The sequence below is a fragment of the Mycteria americana genome, chromosome 11 (assembly GCF_035582795.1).
Source record: "Mycteria americana isolate JAX WOST 10 ecotype Jacksonville Zoo and Gardens chromosome 11, USCA_MyAme_1.0, whole genome shotgun sequence".
Taxonomy (NCBI): domain Eukaryota; kingdom Metazoa; phylum Chordata; class Aves; order Ciconiiformes; family Ciconiidae; genus Mycteria; species Mycteria americana.
The window spans coordinates 25822912-25850191 of NC_134375.1; the positions used below are offsets into that span (position 1 = coordinate 25822912).

General features: G+C 36.5%; 1 protein-coding gene across 1 annotated transcript in view; it reads right to left on the reverse strand.

The window, feature by feature from the left end:
* Window positions 1-27280, reverse strand: part of CACNA2D3 (calcium voltage-gated channel auxiliary subunit alpha2delta 3) — a 485172-nt gene that overhangs the window by 359116 nt on the left and 98776 nt on the right. The window contains exon 3 of the mRNA XM_075514383.1: window positions 19821-19937. Within this exon, the coding sequence (XP_075370498.1) occupies window positions 19821-19937 (117 nt within the window). The remainder of the gene's footprint in view (window positions 1-19820; window positions 19938-27280) is intronic.

Sequence of the window (27280 nt, forward strand, 5' to 3'; positions counted from 1 at the left end):
ACGAGGTGAAAGCTTATGATCTTTTTCTGTTACATCACTCTTGCATCATGTTGCCATTCACTACATCACAATACCATTTGCACTCACCTACTAGAAACATTTATATTTTTGAAAAAAATAATAATCATGTTCTAGGATTTCAAATGTCTTCCCTTGAGTTTCTACTTAAATGAGAGATTTAAAAACTAAAGTTTGTATACAAATAATTTGTTTTTATTTCATTCCCCCCCACCATGAATAAATGTCAAGTTTGACCACCTCTAAGGCAAAATGAGTTCCTTGTTACTTTGAAGGTGGGATTTTCCCAGTATTTTTCACATTTTAAAAACATCTCTAGCTTTCTATTATCTAACATCTCAGAATCCCACCGTTTTTTAAATAAAATGGTTGCTTTCTCTTCTGTGCTACCTATTTTGACATCAGAAGGAATTAGAGAGAACAGAAATATTGAGAGTGCCGTTTAGCATTGACGGGCAAGGAGGAGAAGCAGCACCTGGAGAGAGTACAGTTTAAGACAACTGAAGCACTGGAAAGGCTTCCCACAGCCCATAAAAGGGACGGGGAGCTCTCCAGCTCTGCATTAAGATACTGAAAGTTAGGACATGGAATTGAGTTCCTTTTCAGTTGTCACACATTTACTGTGTGATATGGAACATTTTAATTTATTCCCGCTTACAGCTTATAAAATAAAAATATCATTTCTCTACTCTCTTCTCCTAAACAATTGAATAGATTGAAAACTCTGAGGTTCACACCAAGCCTTGAGATCTTTAGTGACGAAGAGATAGAGAAGCATGATTTAGCAGAATGACTGAGGGCGTTATGAAAGCTGAGAATATCATCTTTATTAACAAGGAGATTATATTAAGTTTAAAAAGTTTAAATCTAATATAACTTTTATTTGACAGTTATAGAGCTTTTCCTCAAGACCATAAACATTGCCCAACTGCCTGTGGTATGAGGTCTTAGTGGAGCACAGATTTTTTTTTTTTTTTTCTTTTAAGAATCACAAAACTGCATCTTATTATGAAATTGCCAATACCTGGGAAAGACCAAGTTTATTTACACTGGAATTTGACAGGACAATGGAGCACCTACTCAGAGACTGCCAAGTTATGATTCACTAAGCAGTCAAGGTTAGACCCAGATGCCAATAAAGATTCATTAAGTATGAAATACAATATCAGCAGTGTCTTTGTAATGACCTGAACGCTAATTTTGGCTCAGAGTACTCGAATTCCCCAATGAGAGAAAGGCAAAGGGGAACAATTTAGCAGCTTTTAACCACAAATGTGATAACATGTAAAACATTTGAGATATTGGGAGCTATATAAAAGTGAAAGTCATATACAATGTTGCAAATTAATAGTGTTTTGTTAGATTTTTCTTTATTTATTATAGTGCAAAGAATGATTCATTTTCCTAGTTATTTTAATGTTATTATGATTACTGCACCAAAACAATACATTAAAATTATTTGCATCGTCTAGTTCATGTATCATGCCATACCAGAAAACTAAAACAGTTAGCTAACACAATAGCACCTATAGAACAGAATAAAATTCATGCATAATTTGTCTATTCTCAACTCTTCATAAATAAATAGCATGAGAAATAATTAACTAGTAGGAAAGGAAGGCTGGATTTTCAAAAGAAGCAGAATTGTGCGGGAAGAAATACTGAGGTTGATATGCCCTTTTTAAAAGAAAATGGAAATAAATAAAACAACAAAAAGAAAGCTTACAAAGTTGGTAGATTAATAGCTTTGTGTTTTTATTAAATTTTATAGGCTGTTTTCGTGCCAGTAGGTTATACTTGCTTGTCTCCCAAGAAGCATTATAGGGAACCAATAGTGAAATCAGACTGAATTAAATTTCATCCTGGATAAAATTTTATGTTCTTTTAGTTTAGACTGAAATTAAATTTTCAGCCCACTTTAGATTGCAGTGCAATTAATTTCTGGAGTAACAAATCACCATACCACTTTCTCATTTCACTTTTTAAAGCATTAGTGCTTTGTAACACAAGTAAGAGAAACCAAATAACAGACATTTATAACAGATAACGAAGCCCTTTCTCCTCCAAAACACTTTCTTAAATTCAGTCCCATTAGCAATAATTCCAAGTTACCATTGCAGGCTGGTCAAAATCCTCTGTGGAATGAGTTGCTGGTCCTAATAATTTCTGACTGGACAAACATCCGTATCACAATCAGTATGACTTGGTAAATACGTTACCTTTGACAGACTGAATGCAGAGGATTAACTAGGCTTTGATACTAAATTATCCTTGTCACCATAAAGTTCATAACTAAATCCACTCATATTTACAGTCTGAAAAGATGTTTTGCTTGATACTGGCATTAAGGATAACATGCAAAATATTTTGCATGATTTAAAGAAAAACACTTGAATTTTTTTTTTTTTGGCAGATGTTAATACTAATGGGGCCATCTGAATGATAAATTTTATATACGGCATGACAGGTTTTTCCTCACTGGAGCTTTAAACCCGCTTTTGCAGGATGGCAATCAGCAAATGTCTGTGAGTTTATCTTACCTTTTAACTGCCTTGGAAGACTTTTACTCCAACGATTAAAATTAACCTGAAGCTTAGCACTTATGATATTTATTATCCCATGTAGTTACCTCTTCACACTGGACATTTATGCGCCATGCAAGAAGAAATAAAGTATATCATCTACACCGGTACCCGCATGGATTCCAGCCTTGTAAGATTTGCATGAACAGCATGGAATTTTCTTGTATGGGAGCAAAACAAATGTAGGGGTATGCTGCACGGAGCTTCTGTCACAGGACCGGCACTAAATTCTCCTTGAAGAAATGCACAATGTTTATGGCTACTTATAAATTCCATGTCTTTGTCTGCATTCTGGAACATTGCAGAGTTTATATTTACAACTGGAATGTTGTGCATCCTCCTGAGCCTGTGCTCTACAACATAATCAGAATAATGTAACATCAATTGTCTTTATGACATGAAGCACTAGATTATACCACAATTCTCAACTTTCCTGCTATGGAATGAAGCTATTTAAGACTGCATTTAATCATGCATGAAGGCATCTATGAAAGGCATCTAATTTTTACTTAGCTCTGTCATTTTAGACGTAATATTTCAGTTATGTCATACAGAAAACCTAGATTTTGTGTCGACTACATCCTGTATCCCTTTAACGCAGGGAATCCTCAGCAGGAGCAGCTGGACTGTAACGATTTTGCAGCTGCGTAAGATAATGTTTCTCCAATACCTGTCACGCAGTCTAACAAGATACTAGCAGTAAAAACATATGCCTACAGATTTACACAATAATACATGACATTAAAATGTTCTAAGAACATGTAATATAGAAGCCATTATTTTGTATTACTTTACTTTTTAAACAATTTAAAAGTATGCTCTATTTCTTTGTTGATCTTGTAGTAAAAACATATTCTTTTCTGCGCCATCGTCCGATTGCATCATCGGGGATCATGCTGACACAACTCCATTTTTTCCACCTGTCCCACTCTAGTACTCCCATACATATGCAGAAAGAAGTCTTGCAAAAGTCAGTCTGCATGATACCTGCATGACAAAAACCAGACTTTCAAATCTAGTCATTAGCACATTAATCTTTAAAAATATTCTAATAAACTCCTCTATTCCTCCTTCAGTTCCTAGACCATAATAATCCTTAATCTTTTTTCATAAAAAGTGACTTGTTTCACTAAGACTTTCAGACACGTGGCAGCACAATTGTTAAGTAACTGATGTTTAAAAATGTGTATCAATATACTCAGAGTACAAAACCAAACTGAGATAACCCAGTTCTAGACACAGGGAGTGGCTGGAACCATTCCCAAATTCATGATGGCTTTCTTAGGGGATAGACTAATTATAAAAGCTAATTCTACCAAACTAAACCAAACCAGTATGCCTTAGTCTTGAGTATTTTGTATAAGAAATACTGAAAATCCAAGTAGCTTCAGCTACAATCAATTAGCTTAACTGGTTTCATTTCAATCATCATTTCTAGCATTCTGAAAGGGTAGAAGCATTCTTTTCAAACCCTTCCCTTCAAAATAAATTCCTCATTTAAACATAAAACGTGTCTTGTGACATTTTCATCTCGTTCATTGTTATTGACAGTTGTAAAGTTCCAGTTGTCTTTATTTCTTCATAGGAAAAGTACCTGTCCTGCAAACTCATGCACTGAAAGCCATGTGCACCATAAAGGCTTACAGCCATTGCTTCTTCAGTACATGCAGACATGAAGTATCAAAAGAGAAATGAAAATTATTCCTGGAATTTCACCTCAGGGTAATCACAAAATAATCACTTTGTGTCTTCCTTATCTGTTCACAATGAACATAGAATTCTAAAAGAATATGTTATATTCATAAATATAATGTACATCTGAAAGATGAAATAAGAAAGGCAATGCTGATTTCATTAGGTTTACAATGGCAAAGCTAAATAACTGGTTTAATTAGGAGAAAGGAGGAAGTACACCATCATAGTTTTAAAATATCTAAAGGAGCAAGGCAGTGGGTAAGCAGATGAGAATGTAAGATGAAGCATCACATGATGAGTAGTAACCCAGCAGTGCAAAGTAGACATAAGCATGATTAAGAAAAAATAGTTTAGAGGATTGAAGGTAAATGGGCAAGAAAATCAACAAGTAGTCCAAAATTAAAGCATCCAATAAAATATTAGAAAAGCAAGAGAAGTTCTTTAAAAAGCAGGAAGCATGTTGGCAGGGAAGCAGCCAGACCACAAAGGATCTGGGAAGAAAGCGGCAGACAGTATTGATATAGCACAGAACAAACGAATGAATTGGCTCAGAGTTCAGTACAAAAGCTGCAAAACAGTGATCAGGAATTTTTTTCTTTTCTTTTTTAATGAGAACATACACTTAAAAAAAAGAGAGGGAAGAACCCAGGTAATTAAATTATTTCTATGAAACTCCAAAACCAAGAGTTACAATAGCTGCTGCCTTAAGGAAGTAAGCCTACCAAGGCACTGATAATTCCTTTGGTGCAGACTGTCACTTGGAATAGCCTAAAATAATTAGCAAATCTCCATTCCTACAGCTTCCCAACTACATACACCATCTCCTTAGTCATGAAAAATGGCAAGCGATTCTGTGAAGTGTTTATGGGATATATTCCATTATGGTAACTAGGAGAGAAATGGAGTAATAAAATGTATTTCCACCATTTAATCGTATCCTCAGTGGAGAACAAGGGTACTGGGGAGAAGATCAAAACGGTCACCTGCCGCCAGGAACAGAATGTAAGATACTGCCCGTATTCTCACAGAGATGTAGATCTGGTTGAAATAGGTGAACAATATTTTATTATAATTACAGTAAAAATATACCTCTCTCTCATCTGCTCACATCCATCAACATTCATGGTACTATATGTAACTAAGCTGAGTTTCAACATCCAAAGAGAAGATGGGGGGCGGGGGGGGGGGGGGGGGGAGACCTCAGACTATTTTAAACCAAAGGCAGCTCTGTGGTTTTATGCTTCTGTTTTTATACTTTGGGGTTGCGTTGATCTAGTTCTGAGGAACTTTTGCTTCACTCTTATCGTGCAATACTCTGAGTTTCTCCTGAACATTGCTTCAGGTTTGCAGAAAGGAGCGAGGCCAGCATCATCTGCGTGGTTCACTTCTCTCTCTGGGCAGAAAAGTAAAAGCTGAAGGTTCAGCATGCGGTTATGTCTGATGCCGTATCACACTGATTTGAGCTCAGAAAACAAGATGATAAGGGGGAGAAGACAAAAGACAGAAACATGCAGCATTTTGTAAAATAAAATATAACTTTTTAGTTAAAGCTTACACCAGCTCCCAAAGAACCGTAGCGTAAGCGCAGCAAACTACTTAGTCTTTCACAAGCATAGCATTCATCTAATAACTTTACAGAATCACAGCTATGAGTCTATGTTATCACTTCCTATAATGTCAGCACATAAGAGACAAGAAAGACAGCTCCAAACCTCTCTCCAGCAGTGGTCAGCAGTGCACGCTGAAGAAAAGAACTTCGGAAACAGGACAAAATCCTTTTTTTTTTTTTTTTTTTTTTTTTTTCAGTAAACCATTCCAGCTTATGACAATCAGTGTTTTATGGGCTTCTTGAGTTAAAGGTTGCCCATCAGTATATTAATTAGCCACCTGTGGACTCATCTTTCATGAATTTATCCAATCCCTTATTGAACTTCAGTCAAAAATAAAGATCAAGAGGTTAGTGATTTAATTTCTAGATTGTGAGCACAGAATTATCTAAATGCAAAAGGAAAATAACTATTCCAATTTCTATAATGATTCATAGTGACATTTAAATGAAAATTGGTTAATTCACAAATCAAAGCAGTATTTCCATTTTTATATGTCAAAAATATTTGCATTAAAATAAGATAATTTAGTCTTCTTAGACCCATCTCAGAAATAACACTGTAGTAATATTTTTCAAGTGTAAAAAAGTAAAACTCCCTAAATATCCATAAATGTAACACAATTAAGATAAATGCAGAATTAATGACTCTAGAATTACTAATTTACTGGCACATTTACAAAGTGCTAAATTACCATCTCACCACCAGATATGGGAAACCAGTAATAAAAATATGATTTTCCTGACAAAACTCAGTTTTTTCAATATAATGAAATTTACAATATAAGCCAATCTTTTTTAAGTACAGATTTTATTGTAGTCTGCTCACTGTGTTAAGGAGGACAAAATCCCCTCATTGTGCTAGCCCCAAAAGGTACCAAAACCAACACCCCCACTGTTGAAACAAAGTGAGGTATAAACGAGCCAATAAAAATGTTTACCAGTGTTCTCCCTTAGAGTGTCCCCTGCCTGTGCCAAAGATTTACCAGTTAAAGCGGTTTTAAATACTGTCTTACCCTTACACATGAGAATTAAAGAATTAACCTCAGATATCCCGCAATTTTTTTCTGACGTGTATAAAAAGTTGTCCTGTAATCCTTTTGGGGAGGTTGGAGTATGTAGCCCATGCCACGATAAATCTGGGAAGGGTAACATGAAGGTCCATGAAATCTCTAAGTGCATTTTTCTGCAGCATAGCTTGCTTCTCCAATTCCAGCTTGTTTTTTAAACAAAGACTCACAGGTACAGAGCAGTTATTTCCTTTTTTTCTTGCATATAACGTTTTTGTTGCATTTTTTTCAGCTCACTGAAATGGCCCATGAGAAATACAGGGCACAAGATTTTTCTATAATGTAGTATTTCTGTAGTGCTTTGTGCCACAATGATTGCTGTAATTTAACCTTTATAATAAAAAACAGATTCATCAATAAAACTTCAATTTATAGTATTAGTTTGGAACTGTTTATTTCTTCCATGAAACACCTTTTTTGTTATGATTTACACAAACAGTTTGTCCTCCTGGAGTACCTGCGCAGCACTGCCAGAAGCAATCATCCAAGATCTGCTGTGCTAGCTTAAAGGACAGAGAAACATGTTTGATCCAAGAATACATAGCTGTATCTACTTACCTGGACAGTAAAATAATTTATAAAGTGTTCTCTACAATTTATTGTTTGTTCCCTTCGGTGTAACTGATTTTAAAACATATATCAAAGTTAATGTGGCATAATTACATGGTATTGAAATCAAGATGCTACCTGAAACAAATGACTACACTGTTCTTACTATTGCCACAGCACCAAAGACAAAGCACAAAACGACACAATGCTTGAGAGAGAGGCTTGGAAGTATGAACATGAGCTACACCGTAGCTCTTCCTTCCAAACTTAAAATACCACAAAACCAAAAATCACACTTCTGCTTCCCCACCCCCAGGGATTTTTAACTTTGCTTTTCTGTTTTGAGATGAATCGATCTCAAGCACACAGGTCATGCTCTGTACCTGCTCTTACATGAGTGCACTGCAGTACTGCAGTCCTCAGCTGTTCTGTCCACAAATCCTAATTCTGCAACATCAATGTTTGAAGATCCTTTTGTCTGTGTACTTGGAAAGGATTGCCTGGACATTTTCATGAAACCCCACATTCAGAGTCCATCTTTGGAAGTGATTTGAAATCCCTTAACATGTTATTTTTAAGCACATTTCAATCAATCAGTAAAATCAATCGACAGCAAGGCTATGTTTTTAGCAGGGTTCCTTCCGCCCCTCCTATCACCCCTCCCTCAAGCTGGTTGATGTCCAGTGTCAAAGACTGAAGCACCATCAAAATCTGAGCACTATGAGATTCAGGCTTCAGTGGGTTTATGTTGTTCCTGGGATGTTGCTCTTCTGCCTAGCAAAAGCCTCAAATCTAACGATCGATACGTGCTGTGTGTGAGCCGGTTTGCCTTATTCCCTCAAAAACTGAACATTCCAAATCTTGTTTCTTTTTTTCTGAAGCTCTAGAGATTCAGGTTACTAATTTGAGACACTTTTGATCAGACATCTACAGTTTGAGCTCAAGAGCCCAGCTTTCTGCAGCTAACATATATAAGAAATTGGTTATCTACAAATGGTTTGGAGGAGGAGATGCTCACCTGTAACAGTATGGAATGCAACAGCAAAAAAGATTTAGCACAGTAACACGTACAACATCAGACCTGAAGCATCTCATTTACACACAAGTGATTAGATAATTTCCCTAAGCAGCTGCGCAGTCACCACAGAGCTTAAAAAACACCCAAACAAACAGGAAGATGGTTCAATATGGTTTTGAAGCCGTCACTGCCACCCCCACAAGAAAAAAAGAAAGCAGTCTCCATCATATTGTCCAACTCATTCCTGTCTCCTATCGCCTTCCTCTGCTTTGCTGTTACAAGTATTTTTCATCTCATGCAATGAACAAAATCTTAATTAATCTAACGGAAAGCAAGCCTCTCTTAGGTTTTTGGTTTGGGGTTTCTGGCCTGGATAATTCTTCAGTCTTACAATTCTCAGACTTTACCCTGCACAGGCACAGAAACATTTGCCACAGCACAGTGGAGGGAAAGGAAAGGCAATGGAGAAAGGAGAGAGGAGCAAGCACCTGTGGAAGCTGATGGGGCTCTTCTTCTTGAAGAGCCAGTGCCAACCTGCAAGCACATCGAAGTACAGGCTAACAAACAAAACTTGAGCCTTTTTCTTGGTATTCATCAGAATTAAGATTAGCTTTAAACATCTGAAGTTCTAGCTACAGCATCAAGTCTGATGTTTTAGTACAGTTGCATTTCCCACAGCTGTTAAAAAACATTTCAAACCAAGAATATTAATTAAATGCTTCAGTTAACTCGCTCTCAAAAACCCCTGCTTTTCCAGGAAAAAAAGCAGCATCTCGCCTCACTTTCAATCTGCTTTTGTCTCCCAAAAGCATTTCACATAGCACTAGGCCAGTCGTGACAATCCTGCACTCCTGATTTACTTCAGCAGAAATTGTGACCACCTGAAAGTCAATGCTGTTGTGAAGAGTTTCTGCACCCCCACCCTCCTCGGAAGCTGCCTAGAAAGATGAGAGCCTGTGCGCTTAAAAAGCACACTGCTGGAGTCCACTTGCTTTTCCAGTCTTACAGAAACTGTTCAACTGGGGGAAGGAGCGTGATGGGTTGATTGTATAAATCTGTAAAGCGCAAATCTATTCAAATAAGAAGATAAAAGTAACTATAGTGTTCAGGGAAAATGAGATGAGGCAGAATAACTTTTGAACCAGTAAGTGTTAAAAATCCAAAAGGTGAAAGAGAAAGTAAGCGTGCTGACCGGCGCCATGTACATTTGGAATACATAATCAGCTGTTACGGATGATGTAACAAATGAACTAAGCTGAAAGTATTTTCGATTAAGCAGGCATCTTCCTACCTAATCACACTGAAGTCAAACTCAAGAAAGGTGGGAGTGAAGAGGATAAATGGGGTATTTGCCTTCAGTTATCTGTGTAGGAGGCTCTTCTCGCACCATGGTGCTCAGTGGCAGTTGAGGCTAAGCTAACATACCTAACACAATGCCTGCTGGAAGCTCTAGCACAAAGAGCAGAGCGAAGAGTTAAAGCTCTTAAAAATATTAATGAATTCTCTTAACAGTTCTTTTCATTGATATGCTTCTGAGTGCTTTAAGAGCTACTATGGAGGAAGACTTGCAGCGGTTTTAGGTGGACGCAAGACTGAAACCGCGAACAACTCCCAAACTGGTTTTCCACCAGTTTATTACCAGCTCAGCACAGTCACCTGTTGTGCAAAGAGTTTCAAATCCAGCGCTTGGGACCTGACGTACCTCCTGACCCAACTACGGGGCAAGGCAGTACAGTCGGTTGGCGAGGCGAGCGACACACGACAAGCGGCTGTAGAACACGGGAGTTCCCCCCGGCACACCACCACAAGCCAAGGAGCACACTTCAAAAACTTTGCAGTGTCAGGGCTATACCATTTTGTTCACTTCTCAAAATGAAGAATCACACAGAGGTGATAGTCTCTCTCCTGCTCAAAATATCGAGAAATGACCACCCATTGAATCCCTCCAGGAGAGCTCCTGCCGCTGCTCCGGCGTTCCCTTGTTCCCTTGTGCCCCACAGACCGAATTGGGAGGTTGGCGTCGTTTGGGCAACGAGAAAAGGAGGCAGCAGCTTGAAAACCCGCTCTGTAGCAATGCAGGTTACGCCAAATTGAGCATTCTCTTTAAGAAGATACCTTTTTTCATTATCTAAGCATTAAATTGAATGTATGTAAGGTTTCGGAAAACAGGCTAATGTTACATGAACAGCAAGCAAGCTATAGTGCATCTTCTCAAGAGAATATTTAAAGTAGTCAATTAATAATAAGTACTCTAAAAGTGAGCGGACTCCGAACTTTTTTCATTAATTTTTTAATGACATAAAAGTATCAGTATTTGTAAAATTTGAGAATCATTCTTATCATTCTGAAAATAGATTTAATGACATGAATTTACAATATAAAATAAGAATTATAATTGAAAATCAAACAGGTGACAGTCGTGCAAGTGCAATTAAATTTTAATTATAATACATTACTGTTTGAAGTGGCTAGTTTAAATCATACATTGAACAGCAAAGTTGGACAATATAACTATTTTTGTTAAAATAATTAAAGTTAATGTAAAATACTAAAATATGCTAAGAGCCTGAAACAGTGATAAGAAAGAAGGATACATGAGGCTAATTTATCCTACTCCATTCTTCCAAAACTACTTTACTGTTTTCTTCCTGCTGTGTGGAAAGCTATTTTATGTTGTTGATGGCAAAGACTGAATGTTATGTACTTTTGCAATGAAGTCTAATACAAGAATTATTCTGTGAAGTGGCTGTTTGATTTTTCTCTCTGCCTGTATTTGCAGATAAGTGTTCTATATTTGAATGTGCTATCTTTAAATACTTTTCACTTCTTTTCTCAGCACTGAAGATGAAACCATCATAATCATCTCCAGCAGCAAATGCTTTTAGGTTTTCTGCACAAGTCCATTTTTCCCCCTTGTTTCTTAAGAGTATTTTTACTTTTTTCTAAATTTCAACTTCCAAAAGAAAGTCAGTAAATTTCCTAAGACTGGCTAGACTGTGTGGACTTTTTTTTTTTTTTTTAACATGCAAGCATGGCAGAGTTTTAAAGCCAGCCAAAATTCAAAGCATAGTTCAAGTTGCTTCACTTCTTGTAGGTACTTCTTTCAAGCTGTACCAAGACAATGAAAGCTCCAAATTTGCAGAGGCTTAAAAGCATGCACTTAGGAAACAGTAGTTCCTAGATACTGCATGTACCAGGTTATGTACTTAACTGCCTGGAAATCTTGACAAATACATATCCCTGAATCTCCTAAACATGATCAACATTAACAACTGCTCCTTCCTCAAAAAATGTACCTTTTCATTTTCTGTATTAAACTTTTCTTTAATACGTATTTGTACTCAGAGACTGAAAACAGAAAATTCATTCTGAGCAGAGAAAAAAAGGTTGATTTACAAAATCCTTTTGATCTAATTAAAGTCTTTGCAATGAAGGCATTCCTGAACTGTTAAAAAATAAATGATTAAGCAGCAAAGATCTCCCTGAAGTTTTTGCTGGTTTTCTTTTCATTCTGTGGAAGTTAAACACTGAGAAACTCAATGCATGAGAAAAAGCAACTGAGTTTTTCAGGTTTTGCCTCCCCCCTCATTTAAAGAATAGCTTTCTATAGACTCAGCTAACCTGGATTTTAGGACATGCAAGAGTTAGACAAAGATTTAATTAACGCACTTGGGCTCCCTGCTATGATTCAGAGAGGTCTATAGACAAAATCCCTAACTTCTAATAAACCTATCTGTTCCATTACACAGGTAGTACAGGTATGAGAAACTGTAGCTTTTCCCTTCATTTCTTTTGTTCACCAGCGATGCTCCTGAGGACAGCCTGAGCACTCATATTGCAGCTATGTGATGGGAATGAAGGCTAAGGAGAAGAGAAGCCTACCTATGCTCCAATAAAAAGAAACTTCTTTTTTGCCTTTCAGAATTCATAGCAGTATCTGTTTACAAATACACACATTTCTTGGGAAACTCAAAGAAATAAAAAGCAAAGCAGCAATATGTGATCGAGCTGATCTGCACTAGAATAGTTTTAGCTAATGCTTCATTTGTTGAAGATCCTAACTTCTACACCTTTGGCAAAAGCAACCCTTAAGTCCAATGGCAATAAACAAGAGAAATATTTGCTGTGCCTTTAAATATTGTTCAAACTATGACTATCAAGGTTATGTATTCTGCTCCTGAATACTCCACTGATTGTCAGTGGATTACTAACCATCTTCTCATTTTCCAGCATACTCTAATTTTCCAAAAAGTAAATAAAGCTCTTAATGCTTTCAGAACAGAAACTCATCACTCACGTATGAAGACCAGTAGAACTGTGAGCAAAATTCAAATGATACCAAAAGTAACTAGCAACAATTACAGTTAAAATACTAGATGTGAATACAAAAATATTGCTGAAAACCTTTAATTTGTTGGCAGTAATTAACACAATTGTAGCCATCTCTCCTTTATTCATTCTGTCTTTATTCTGTCATTTAAAACTATTTATAGTGACACTGGATTGGTTCACCATAATTTCCTTCCACGCACAACCATTTATAATTTTTTCCTCCAGTAATTTTATAAACTTAATGGTATTTTTTTTTTCATTTCCATCTGCTGACAAAAACCAACCTGTCTTACTATATAAAAAAAAAAATCCAGAGGGCCAGAATAGCACCCATTGAGCAGCACAATTTTAAAGAGAGCATGTTGATATTCATTTTCCTTCCTTCTAATTCTGCACATGCAAATTAGCTCAATGAGGGAACTGTGTGGATAGTGAAAACATGTTTATTATACATTTAGAAACAGTGAGGCTAGCCAAGTAATAAGTTTTGACGTTTAAGACCTTTTATCTTCTATTATATTACATGAATATGAAATGTGAATGATTATTTGCATCTCTTCTCAAGAATGCCATTCCCAATCTGGCCTTGATCAAAGCAATAGAAAATCAGGATAAAAATACAGTGTAATAAAATATATGGTGGGCAGTGAAGACAGTGTACATTTAAAACAGTCTCAAAAAAAATCAGTTCAAAATTCACCTGGAGTATTCCTCACTGTTGCCTCAATTTTTCTTTAGTGGGAAGCCACTATTTCTCAACTTCCAAGTTAACAAAGTACAATCTAAATACTAAAATGCAAAATTTTAGTATTTAGATTGTACCATGCAAAATGTTCTGTCCTCGGTAAATGCTCTTAATTGGCATTGTATCATAATGACACAGCAGTGACAACCTCAACTTCCCTGATTTAACAGGTTTTACAAAAATTCTCCAGCATGCAGGAATGTGAACTGGAGATTACATTCCAGCAGTTCTTAATTCACAGATTATATATGAAGAAATAAAAGGTAGAAAATTATGCAGATGGTTGTTATTTTAATATCCCATTTAAAACCATAGTGCAAGGAAGGAATATCAAACAGATTATTTTCGACATAACAATGTCTGCACCAGAGACACCTGGCTGTACAAAAACATAATACACAATGGCCTAGGACATTGGCAATGTCTTGTAGTATGTTACATTTTGATATATTTGATCTTTGATATAAAAGTAAGATAATAATACTGCTGGGAAGTGTTCTGAGCTGTAGGGTGCACAAAAGATCCAAAGCTTTGCAGGTCCTGTGAATGTCTAGACAATAACATGGTTACCCTTGATCAGCCAATAACCTACTTAGACAACCCTGCAGATTAGTACTTCCACTTAGAGTTAAATGCTCCTTCAAGATAATGTATGTGTGAAGAGTACTTTCAATACAACATATTCATTCAAGCCAGACTTCTTTTAAATTTAACGGAGTAAAAATGCTATTTTATCTAATTCAACAGATATACTCCCCTACATTCAGAACTATATCTGCTTCGGTCACAGACGTGCATGCACAAAACCAAAAAACAGCTCAATGGTATTAAGAACACAGATCCAAGACTACTGAACAGAAAGGTGCCTTTCTTTGCTGTTTGACTGTTTTGTTTTTAATCCTTCATCAGGTTCCTATTTTCCATGTAGCATCTTACCACAATATTTTTTTTGCCTCTACCCCTCATCTATTAAACAAACCTCCCATAATTTATTCAGGTCCCTTCTGTATCACCCCTAGTGCCCTTTCGCTGCCCTATGTCCTCCAGTCCTTTCTTAGGATGGAGTTTTCTCTGCCTTTCCTCAGTGAGGACACAGACTCTGCCCTGTAACCATTCCCTGATTCTGATGACACTTGTAGGGATTTAACCACTGGCAAAAGTGACAATAGGTTCAAATGTAACTGGGGGGAAGAAAAGCAGTCGATAACCTCAGCTGAAGAACATGACAAAAATTATCCACTCTAAGAAGAAAAGCAGCCCCCCCCCAATTATATTAAAACTTCCTTATCAATGAGAACATGTGAAATAATGATACCTTTCTAAAACTTTAGGTTTGTTTAGTTTGTTTGCTGTGATTACACTTTTGTACGAGTTCAGTGACATCAACTGGAAGCAGCAATCTTAAAGTGAATGACTGAAGTAACTCCTGGAACGGAAAGGTATTGAACAGTGGGTAAGAAATCAGTCCACTTAAGCGTCTACTTTCAAAATTCAGTTCTAAATGCTGCCCTCGACCAACCAGAAAACAAAAACTACTTTCTGTACCAGTGTGTCTGATCAAATGGGGAAGAACTTACCATTAAGTTACACACCAAAAATCAGTTAAACGCCAAATACATCCAAGAAAACAGTAAAGTACTTGTTTGTAAATAAAAGCTACATTCATTGACTACAATACTCAGTATGAATTCTTTACTGAGCTTTCATAAATAAGTCTATTCAGAGCACTGCAAAATATTCCTATGGAGAAAGAAACTTCCTCTGTTTAGGACCTTTCACTCTCAGCTTTGGATTACTTGCCACGATGTGCTCATCCAACCAAGTTCATTTTGCACTCACCAACATATCACTTTATTTTAAATAAAAATTAATTTATTGATCAGGACATGAATTTACCAGTATTTGCTTGGAAATATGCAGATGAAGTACCTGTAGTTTAATACTTTGCTTACATATATATGCAAAAAATCAATAGCAAATTTAATCTGTCGATATTACATATATAAACCTTAATATGCTTGTGTGTAAAGATACGTACCCATACGCATATGCATCCACATACTAAAATGTGCAAACGCAGACATGTATGTGAATAAGCACAAACATTTCAAATGTACATAACACTTTTTAACTGTGCATAAACAATATCATCCTAATAGTATCCAAAAGCAGTTTGAAGACTGGTGTAAAAATCACTGGTGGAAAAAAATCCATTTCTCTTATTTGCAAATGTTTGTTAAATGTAAATGGTGATATTCTACTCCTTGGAAGAACATTTGTCTGCATGTGGAATTTCATGATAAAAAGCTTTAAAGTCCCAGGTTTCTCTAGATAAACCCCCCTGGCTTACTGATGCATGAATGCACTGAAATTGAATTACCGTACAACAGCAATTACTTTTCACAGTACAGTTATAATAAGAATCAGCTTCACAATGAACACCAGGTAGCTACAGTAGGAAAAGTTAATAAAAAGAAATCTCTTTTATTTGCATTTTCTGCTGCAGCAACGGTAGTTGCCTTAAAGAAAAATAATCCTTAACACTTGATTTGCCATCTTACAAGTAAATCAACAAACATTTTTGCAGGACTCTCTTTACTGGCAAAGAAACGCTAATGAAAATAGAAATTTAACTGCATAGCTAAAGTTTTAATAATAGCTTTTTGAATATTCCCTAATAACTTATTTATCTTTCATTTTGGTTTCTTCTTCACTTCCCTCTATCTTCCTTTGATTTTTTTTTTCCTATTACACCAATAACTAGGAAAAGTAAAAGCACCAAATGAATAGTTTTAATTCCACCTCTTTTTCACTATCAAGTTTGTTGCAGTAGTCACTTGTTACTAAGCATCATGTCATCATGCTCTATTCGCTTCAGTTTCAAATGAGTGGAGTCACTAAAGTATCATAAAACCTCCTAAAAGATTTAAAAAAAAAAAAAAAAATCACAGCTAACTTTAAATTAAGACTGATCAAGCACATTTCCTATGAGTGAAATCACTAACAGTCCAGGAAAAGCAACTGAAGCAATACCACAAGTGACAGCCAACTACGCAAGGCTCTCAACGGGATTATTTGGCTTTGGCTGTAAAATTAAACCCACTGCTGAACAATGCAGGAAATATTTCCACTTATCCCATCTTATGGGCAGTAAGATTTTTCCCAACTCGAATGTCATAGTCTTAAACGTAAATGGATGCATCTATATTTGTCACAGCTAGAAACAAAGCATCAGCGACATTGAATCAAAACCACTCTTCGGCAGTTTTAACTTAAATCATGTCACAAATATTTCAAAATAAAATCTGAAGTTGACTCTGAAATTCGATCAAGTAGGGCAGTATTAGGAAGGAAATGGTTAACAAAAATATCCTGAACTCACATAAATCTAAGGTAAATAGTGAACACTGGGGAGTGGGATGAGAAAAAAAGGAAAAAAAAAAAAGGTGTTTGCAAGGGTTTCCATCAGTAAGTAGATGACAAAAGGTTATATAATTGGTTTAGCACTTTCAGTTTTCCATTTATTTTATGTATCTGACAGCACAAAAATAGGACATTCTGTGATAGGATAATTGCATACTGAAGGGTAATTCAAACAGGCGATGAATATGATAAAAATCACACTGAACCAACTAATCACTATGAAAAGCAATGAGACAGAAAGATAAAAATTCAACTATAATATAAAGGGGGAGGAAAGAGAAGAGAGTTCAAATGTGATTAGTAGCTTCGAACAAGTTAATGTGTTTGAAAGCACAAAGCAAAACAAAAAACCTGAGGGCCTTTCCAAGCCATCCTATTTCTGTATTTCCAGGTCTTTCTTCTTGGCCTTTTCTACAAATTAAACATTTTACATACTGTGGCTTTCTGAATAGTTGTCACAGATTGCTACATCTGCTAGAACCTGAAAGAGTATGTTGATTAAAATGTTTTATCTAGAAAGTATTTTAAATTAAACCATGGATTTTGATGTCTACTTGAAGCTAATTCAATGAGCAGTGCCGGGTAACAATTTGGGGTAACATTGGAACGCGTTTTCCGAGCACTTGGATTTGAACCCTTGCAATGGTCGCCCCATTATTTCTAGGCCTGAGAGATATTTTGTAGGGTACTCTTCATTTAATATTTACCTCAATATTACCACCAGCGTATCTAAAATACTACTCTGAATTCTAGGTTTCAGTGTTCTTTGTACAAAAGCTTATGTCAAAATTCTATTATTTTAGCAGCAAGGTGATGCAGTATTACTTTGCCTCATCATGGAGCAGAGGTCTTAGGAATTACAAGGCTCATATGGACCTATCTCACCTCTCCAGATATGAGGAGAAAAGTAGCTATGGTGTACCAATGATGGAACTCATGCAAAACCTGCACTGTAGCAAAAGATTTTGTACTTATCAGGACATAAAATACTAAGCACTACTTACTACCAGAACGTAAAAGGTCACTCACTACATCTCTAGCAACCAAGATGGACCACGTTATGTAATTATGCAAAAAAGCATAACTTTATTGGGAGGTACACTAAACAGATCATTTTTTAAAATAAGTGACCCTGTCCAAACCAAGCTTCTAGCTTCCTTGCCAAAGATGGAAACCTTCCAAAGAAGGCTCTGGATTTCAGTCAGTTTTTCCAGCACTTCAGTATAGTGGCCTATATTTGTCCTATATTTTTTTCCTCCTTAGACAAAAACACCATCTGTATGAAGAGGCCAAACCAGTTCTAAACACTCACAAACATTAGAAAACATTCACTACAAAGCTCTAATTGAGCGACAACCTGCTCTTCCCCAAGAGCACTCCATACCAATGGAATAGAGCTCCGCTTTCCTTGTGTGCAGCTTGGTGGTCACTTCTCACTCTAAATGAGTGCCGCTCCAAGAATGTTTTTTTCACATCGGTCTGATGTCAAGACAGCGGTTTTCTCTGCTAAGGAACAGGGAAAACAACCCCCTCCAAGTCAATATCCTGCAGGCTTCTGGAAGCTGTTGCACACATCTTAAAGTGCAGTTTTTCTCTGAAAAACAGACTGTAAAAATAGCTTTGCGGGGTTCCATGTTTATTGTCTTTCTCTGCTTCCCTGCCAAGTGTGCTCAGTTTACAAGCTGAAATATGTTTTACTTCACTGCCAGCCCAGAAAATTCAACCTCTAAAACATAGCCAAATTCCTTCCTCTCTTTTGCACCACAACAAAAACCAAAAGGCCGAAGGCAAAATTGTATCTACAGTTACACAAATGGAATCCCTGTCCTTGGGTGATGTCTTGTTGCTCCAGAGTCAGCTCCAGAGTGGAGACACAAAGACCTTCAACTCAATTGAGCAGACAAATCTGGCTGAAATAGAGTAGCTGGTGGTAAACGGCATCACCATAACGTCCTGTTAGTCTACTGATATAGGTGATGTAACAGGGACTACTGTTACAGGCAGTCACCTAAATTTCTAGCAAAGAATAATGCAAAATGAAAACTACAACAGGAAGACCTGTTACTCTTTAGGACACGCATGTTACAATGAACTCCTATTCGATATAGTAAAACACAGAAGTCAGAACTTTTTCTTTTTTTGTGGTAAATCTAACCTAATAGGATGCCAAAGCTACTACAAAAGAAGGATCAGAATGGAGAGGAAAAAAGAAAAAAACAACCACCCCAAAACAAAAAGCAAACCCCAAACCCACAGATGTACAGAAAGCTCAATGTAGCTACTTAATGATCATTAATAAGTTGGCTTTAGTGATGTAGTACTTACCACAATTAGAGGAATTTTGGATTTAGCCCCATTTGAGGCATCTCCATCTTCTTCTAGATTTGAGCTAAAGGACAGTTTTTGAACTCAGAAGATTCCCTGCAATGTTATTTTTATAGTAGTGAGCAGTGAAATTAAGTTGCTTTGGTTTGATATTTTGCAATCTAACATTTTAATGCACAACCTTACATAGTTTTGTTTTACTGAACACAACTGATATTTTACAAACCCATATGGGAAACTGGTAATCCAAAACTAGTTACACTCTCTTGCATTTATCTATTGATGGCATAAATAATTTATATCTATTCTCTTGAACACTGATCCTAAAATACTTCTGAACACTTTAGCATTTCTACTTCAGGACCTTCAACTGCCAGTACAGCCTTCAGAGCAGAGCCTAAATTATATACTTAGTCTTACATCATAGAATGAAATAGCAGATTGATCTGCTGCTTACCCGTACAGCTTCAGACTTTTTATGAAACATTTCTTCCATATTCTTTGCTAACTTTTTCACAAGCTGAAGGCCATCAATTTCTTCTATTGCAACATCCTTCTCATATTCTTTGTATTTCTGGAAGGAAAAAAAAAAAAAAGAAAAAAGAATTAGGGAAAAGTTATTCACAGTGAACCAGCTGAAATTTTGACAACTAATTATTAGTTTCATATTACACTTTTGCTGACATTCTTCACTTATTTGATGGGTTTTTGTGTGACAGAAGGCTGCTTTGTGCCAAGATGCTGTCACAGGGATAGAACGACTGGGTTAGAACCAGAACTCTGTGAAGAAAAATATAATAGAAATATTGATCTCGTGCACTGTAGGAAAATGATAATTCCCCCTCACAACGTCTAAATTACCCCTCCCTGCAACTGAACAACAGCCCAAAAAAAGTAGTAAAAAATCCTCGTATCCATCCAAAAATCATTTAAAACCAGCGATATGCTTGGCAATCCACTGCGCCTTAGCAACCTAGAATCCTCCTCCTCAGCTGAACTGGTAGATGCCTATTTCACGAGCTTTATACAATACTTACTTTATGAACACTTATACTACAAGCTTATCTAGACATTCTTAACTTTCCATGCAAAGAAAACCCTAAATAAGCCACATAAACATGAGCCTTTATGCAAACGCAAGCCTAAAAGTATCCTTTATACAATATGAATGAGCATTAGCTCACGGTCTCTTTTCACAGTGTGAAGAACTCTCAGACTGAGCACTAAAAATATATTCAAAACAATTTTTATCCTCTATTTTCTGCATATCAACACTTTATCAGTGTTTACAATGAAGCTTCTAAGAATATAACATACAAAAAAAGCATAATATTCATTGGAGTCAATCTTCCAAACATTTAGTACTGAGAACATTCCTCTTTCCCATGTCATTCCACTATAGCCTGTACTCTAAGAAGTGATGGCTTTCAGTCTTGTTATTGCTTGCTTATCTCTATTTAAAACATGTAGGAGTCGTGATGAACTAATCACTGCCCATTAGTGAACCCTTAACCTATTCACATAATTGTACCTCCATGATACTGCGAGGAAGATGAAAAGTATACCTGGCTTCCGCCAGCTTTAGCCCCACGTGCAAAAAATATCTTCCAAACCTCCAAAGCAGACTCTTTAATGCAACCCACAGCACAATACATAAGTCAATAAAATGAGCTGGTATTATTAAAAAGATTTATCAGTAAAACTTGCCTATAGAATTACAATTATCTCCAAACCTTGTATAACTCCGGAGGGAGAAGAAAGAATAACAGCATCAAAAACAGTGGCTCAAAGCACCTGGATGAACACCAAAATGATCAAACCCGTGAACAAGTCAGGACCAGTCATGTCCCGGCTGGCGATGGAAGGATGGACTCTATCGTAAGTGAATGCCTGCACATTTTGTACCCATTTCTTCTGACAAAACCAATTTTCAAGGCAAAGTGGCACTTTGGACTTGCTTTAATCTTTATACTTCTCTGTAAAAACTTGTGTGAATGTTTTGATAGGCAAATAATATTTGATAAAACATCATTTGCAGACAATTTCATAAAGTTAAAATATACAAAGTTGCCAGTAAATATGTAAGACACTAAATGTTTTCTATTCTATAATTTTCCCATTTCAGTAATAATTTCTTTTTTTTCCACACTGTTTCCAGTTATGAGGCTCTATTCTAGCTGAGATTTTAATATTAGTCCAAGTAATCTAAGAAACCTCAAGCAGACCACCTGCATTTTGCTCCCTGGAGGCAGGAGGGGAGATTTGTTTTTCCCCTTCTTGGTCTGCATTTAAATGCCATAAGCAGAGTCTGATTTCAAGTCTGCAAGTCCGTTTATGCCATTACTAAAGTCACTACTCTCCACTCCGAAAAAATTAATTTAGGATAGCACAGTGATTTGTCTAAAATAGAAAAATATTGGGTTTTTTATTTACTGGAGAAAATGCAAGAACACAGTAGGGTTCAGAGGTTCAGTAGGGTTCAGAACAGAGCGGTAAATGTTATTGTAACAAATACTAACTGTGATAAAACATAGAAAATTAAAAGTAAATTGAAAACATCCCCAGTTAATTAATGATATCAAAGTCTGTTCACATCCCACAGGATTTGAAGCTTTGGAAAATTTAAAATAAATGAAACAAAATGCTGTGTCATGAACAACTTGTATTTATTATGTCAATAGATCAAGTACAAATTTGAATCACTTATGTCAAGCTGCACAGATCATGTTCAACATACCAAGTTCTGATAAAAATGGTTTCCTTCAGACTTGACCTTTGAGTTCTTAGAAAGTATTCTAAAATGCGTCACTTCAAGAGACTTTTTTTCAGGTCATCAGATTTATTGATTTAAGCTTTGCCATCAAGTGAAGAAAACCAGGAGATCATTCACTGCATTTGTCTGAAAACTGAATGGTACAGTTGAAGTCGACAAATTTTCTAGGCACAGAGAATCATACCATATAGTCTATTAGGCTATTGTGAGAACATATTAAAAGGGCACCCTTCTCAATTTTGAGTAACTGGTGCTTTTGAAAATTAATATTAACTTGCACTCAAAATAGATGGGAACGATTTATTAACTGATAGTTTATGATTTTATAATTATGCTAGGTCATAATACATAAATTCATCTTTTCATAAATTAAATGCTAAAGTTCCAACATAAAAAAAAATTGGAGGAAATAGAAGATATTATTTAAGTTCTATTTGAAAAGACCACACATCTTGCACGGTGCATGTCTAGTCAATTGTTGGAAACCTTCAAGAACATTTGCAACAAACTAGGAGCGTTTACTTGATCTGCAAGACCTTGGCAACCAAGAGGTTTATATAATAAGAGGTTTACATAATATGTATTTTACATTCAGTATTTCATTGCCATAAAAATACTTCTATTATTATTTCAGCCATAAGTGGAAGGTTCCAAAACAGGAGAAATTATGTGGTTGGAAAAAACACCAGCTGTTTGTAGTATCCTTGTGCTCTAGTGATTGTGTCTGGTGGGAAGAGGTGCCAGCTTAATCTGCACGTGTGTCTGCACCTCCTCTCAGTACTCAATGTGCGTGAGGCTGGGAATTTAGGTTCCATCTAGAAAGCAGTTGATTTTATACCACCTATCAATGCAAGAATCGTGAATCACAGCAGATAGTGAGAAAACAAAAACACAATAAAACTGTAACAAAGGGCATCATTAATAATGGATTCTCTTCCTTTCACTGCAGAGGCTGTCTGACCTCCAGGCTCTCATCATTTCCCTACTACTAGATTTTTACATATTAAATTTGCTTTTAATTTAAATAAATTAGCTAAAACAGCAAAGACATAGTTCCTTTGAAATAAATTTGAAATCGTTTTTAAATGAAATTATTTATTTTCCTTTAACGTAGTCTTGAGAAAACAGCAGCGTGCCACTAGGGTTGCAATTAAGCAAAATGCTATCACAGACAGCGGTGAAAAAAACTAGCTTCTGGACCAGGCTGTCCTTTTTATTCCAGACTTGCAAACTACCTTGCAGTACTGCTACCCTGAATGGCCCACTCAAGCAAATGCCTTAAATAGCCATTCCCCTCCACTGTAAAAAATACAAAGTTGATGACAAAGTTTTTTGGGTTTTTTGTTTGTTTGGTTTTGTTTTGTTTTTAAAAAATTAAACCCTCAATTTTTTTCAATATTCTATAATTTTATTCCACTAAGAGATTTTTGTCCTGGTTTCAGCTGAGACAGAGTTAATTTTCTTCATAGTGGCTGGTATGGGGCTATGTTTTGGATTTGTGCTGAAGACAGTGTTGATAATACAGAGATGGTTTAGTTGCTGCTGTACTAGTCAAGGACTTTTCAGCTTCCCGTGCTCTGCCAGGTGCAGAAGAAGCTGGGAGGGGACACAGCCAGGATAGTTGATCCAAACTGACCAAAGGGCTATTCCATACCACATGACGTCACGCTCAGTATATAAAGCTGGGGAAGAAGAAGGAAGGGGGGACGTTTGGAGTGATGGCGTTTGTCTTCCCAAGTAACCGTTACGCGTGATAGAGCCCTGCTTTCCTAGAGATGGCTGAACACCAGCCTGACCATGGGAAGGAGTGAATTAATTCCTTACTTTGCTTTGCTTGTGTGCGTGGCTTTTGCTTTACCTATTAAACTGTCTTTATCTCAACCCTCAAGTTTTCTTACTTTTGCTCTTCCGATTCTCTCCCCCATCCCACCGAGGGGGAGTGAGCGAGCGGCTGCGTGGTGCTTAGTTGCCGGCTGGGGCTAAACCACGACAATTTTGAAAAATTCTCATCAACTTTTGTAACATATTCAGTAATACATTTGTACTGTTATTAAGAGGAGAGAAAACAGCCTTAACTTTGCTATAAATAATTGACTTGCATAACAAAAGGGTATGAAAAGCTGGAGTCACAGTTGGACATTTCTTTAGAGAAGTGGATTTCTAATTGTCTAGAAGATCAAGCAGATATAACTTCAGATCTGCTGCATTATAAAAAAAAAAATACTTGAAATGCTGATTCTTTCTGCTTACAAAAATCAGCATTTGGCAAGACATTCTCCAGAGAGGCAAGAACATATATCATTTGAGAAAGCACACAAAAAATATATTATTTCTTCAGTATCTTGTTTTGCCAGATCATTTCACATAAGCGCCAGGGAAAGACAGACAGTACTTCACTGTCAGAACTTTTAATGCTGTTCATGGATTTAGGCGTGGGGCTTTTTTCTTGCATAGCAAATGATCATCTAGAAAAAGCACACCAAAAAGCAATCTATACAAAACTCAGGTCTAAAGCATTTAATGCAATCTAAGTATTTGACACGGAAACATCAAGACCAACAAAACCCCTAACAAACCCAACAAATAAAACCAAAAAACAACAACAACAAAAAGAAAACAAACAAACAAAACCACCACACCAAAACCCATGCAGCTGGAGTGACCAAGGCAGGAGAAGAAACACTCTCTTGACGCAAGACAACTTCAGAAAGATGCCATACGTCAGCTACACCTTGAATTTTTACTCCTTGTTATTCCTCCAAAGAGAAACATCATTTTTGTGTTCCTATTTGTATTTGTATCAACTTCTATCAACTCTTATCAAAATCAAGGTAATTGCCTTTATGCCGCATAGAAAAATATTTCAAGTTACTTACAAGCGTGTAAACAGTCCTTAGTATCAGTCTTTCGACAAGTCTGTGGGTGCTTTGTACGTGCGCAGACCAATACAACCGTCGACGATGAAAATTCTTCCCACCCCCCAGGATTTTCAGAGCCAGTAAGTATCACTACAGTCCTGATTAAAGAAATTCATTTACTCAACAGGAATATTGTACTAATCCTTTAAAAGTAATCCGTCAGTTTGTGTTGCATATTAGGAACCGATATACACCTCTGAGGTGTATTCATAGCTATAGCTTGCACAGTTGTACATACTTTACAAATGTTGCTATTTGAGAGTGTTTTTGTCACATACATGTTAAATATACATATGCATGTACACATTTTTTGTTTTATAATGAAAAAGCAGAACCAGCATGCAAATGAAAGATCAACTATCCATTCAATCTATCCATTGTTTCTACGAATAAAAGTATGTTTACTCCATGTCATTTACAAAAAAAACCAAACAACCAAAAACCCCACACCCAAACCACTTTCAGATGTTCAAGTCTCAACACTGCAAATGTAAAGTGAGATTACAGTGAGATTACCACACTTTTGATTAAATCAACAACTTTATTTCAATTAATATCTATTGCCCAGTAGAAAGGCTATGCTATGCATTGCTTGAACTGTCTAAACTTGCTTCAGACACTCTGCCATGTAAGTCCTAACAGTGACTCCCTTTGGCACAGAAGTGCTGGTCTGAAGTGCCACATGAGTTAATTGGCTTATTGGAACTATTTTAATTCTATATTTGAGATGTCCTGACAATCAAACGTAATAAATGAATGAGTCTGCAAGGCTGCAAAAAGCTTACAGCTAATACAATTTGCTGCTCTTAATGTGGTTTCTTTAGTTAGAGAGTCAAAAGTTACGTCAGTCTTAAACAGAGTTCTGTCTCAGTTAATTCTTAAGCCCTAAACTCATGGATTTCTTCACTAATGTTGACTTTCCTACCCAAAGTAACCTTAGATTTTTAGGTCAAGTTCTTCTACAGTGTAGGGATCAGAAGGTTGATAATATACTACATTTTTATGCATCAAGAAAAATGTTTTTTCTTTCACTAATCTATTCCTCATCGCAACTGAAAAATAAAGCTCACATTCATTTTTTATGCTCTTCTCATTGTATAATATTTTTTATTTATATGTTATTAACACTACTGCACAAAATTTAAAACAAATGGCATTTATTCAGGTTGCTTTAAAAACACCTAGTCCTTTTTACACTTTGTGGGGTTTGGGTTTGTTTTTTTGTTTTGTTTTTGTTTTGTTTTAAATTATAAAACCCCAAACCTACAATTTACATGCACCAAACTGACAACGTAGTCACATTAGGTGCTGACTTACACCATTAACAGTTCTGCTGAAATTAAAGGAACTATGTGTAGTGCAAGGCTTTCCACTATTATCAAAACATGGCTCTGAGCTTTTGAATCAAAACTAAGAATATAAATTGCTCTTGATGTGGAAAATCTACCACAGCATTTTATAAGCCAATATTATTTTAAAACAATATCTGTGTTCACATTGATGGGACACAAACTGTGAAAGTTCAAACCTTACGTGGCTCAAGATCTTGTGGTGTTCTACCACACCAGCACACATCCCTTCTGCATGTGAGAGATGGTAGAGCAATTCACAGAATCACAGAATCATAGAGGTTGGAAAAGACCTTTAAGATCATCGAGTCCAAACGTAAACCTAACACTACCAAGCCCACCACTACACCATGTCCCTAAGCTCCTCATCCAAATGTCCTTTAAATACCTCCAGGGATGGCAACTCAACCACTTCCCTGGGCAGCCTGTTCCAGTGCTGGACAACACTTTCAATGAAGAAAAATTTCCTCATATCGAGTCTAAACCTCCCCTGGCGCAACTTGAGGCCATTTCCTCTTGTCCTGTCACTTGTTACCTGGGAGAAGAGACCGACCCCCACCTCTCTACAACCTCCTTTCAGGCAGTTGTAGAGACCAATAAGGTCTCCCCTCAGCCTCCTTTTCTCCAGGCTAAACATTCCCAGCGGAAGATTTAAAAATATACAGCACAGCCTCTAAATGCTTCATCAGAAGTGAGGGGTCTCTAATTACATATGCACTGTTGGAATAAACCTGAATTTTAAGCCAAATAAAAAGCAGTCTCCAGAGTTACATGTGCATGTGAGTGGGAATCTGAGCTTTTCCATTGAGCAGAAGGGTACTCAGATGGCACTACCACAGCAGAGTTATCAAATACAGATGGTGCAGTCCTCTGATAG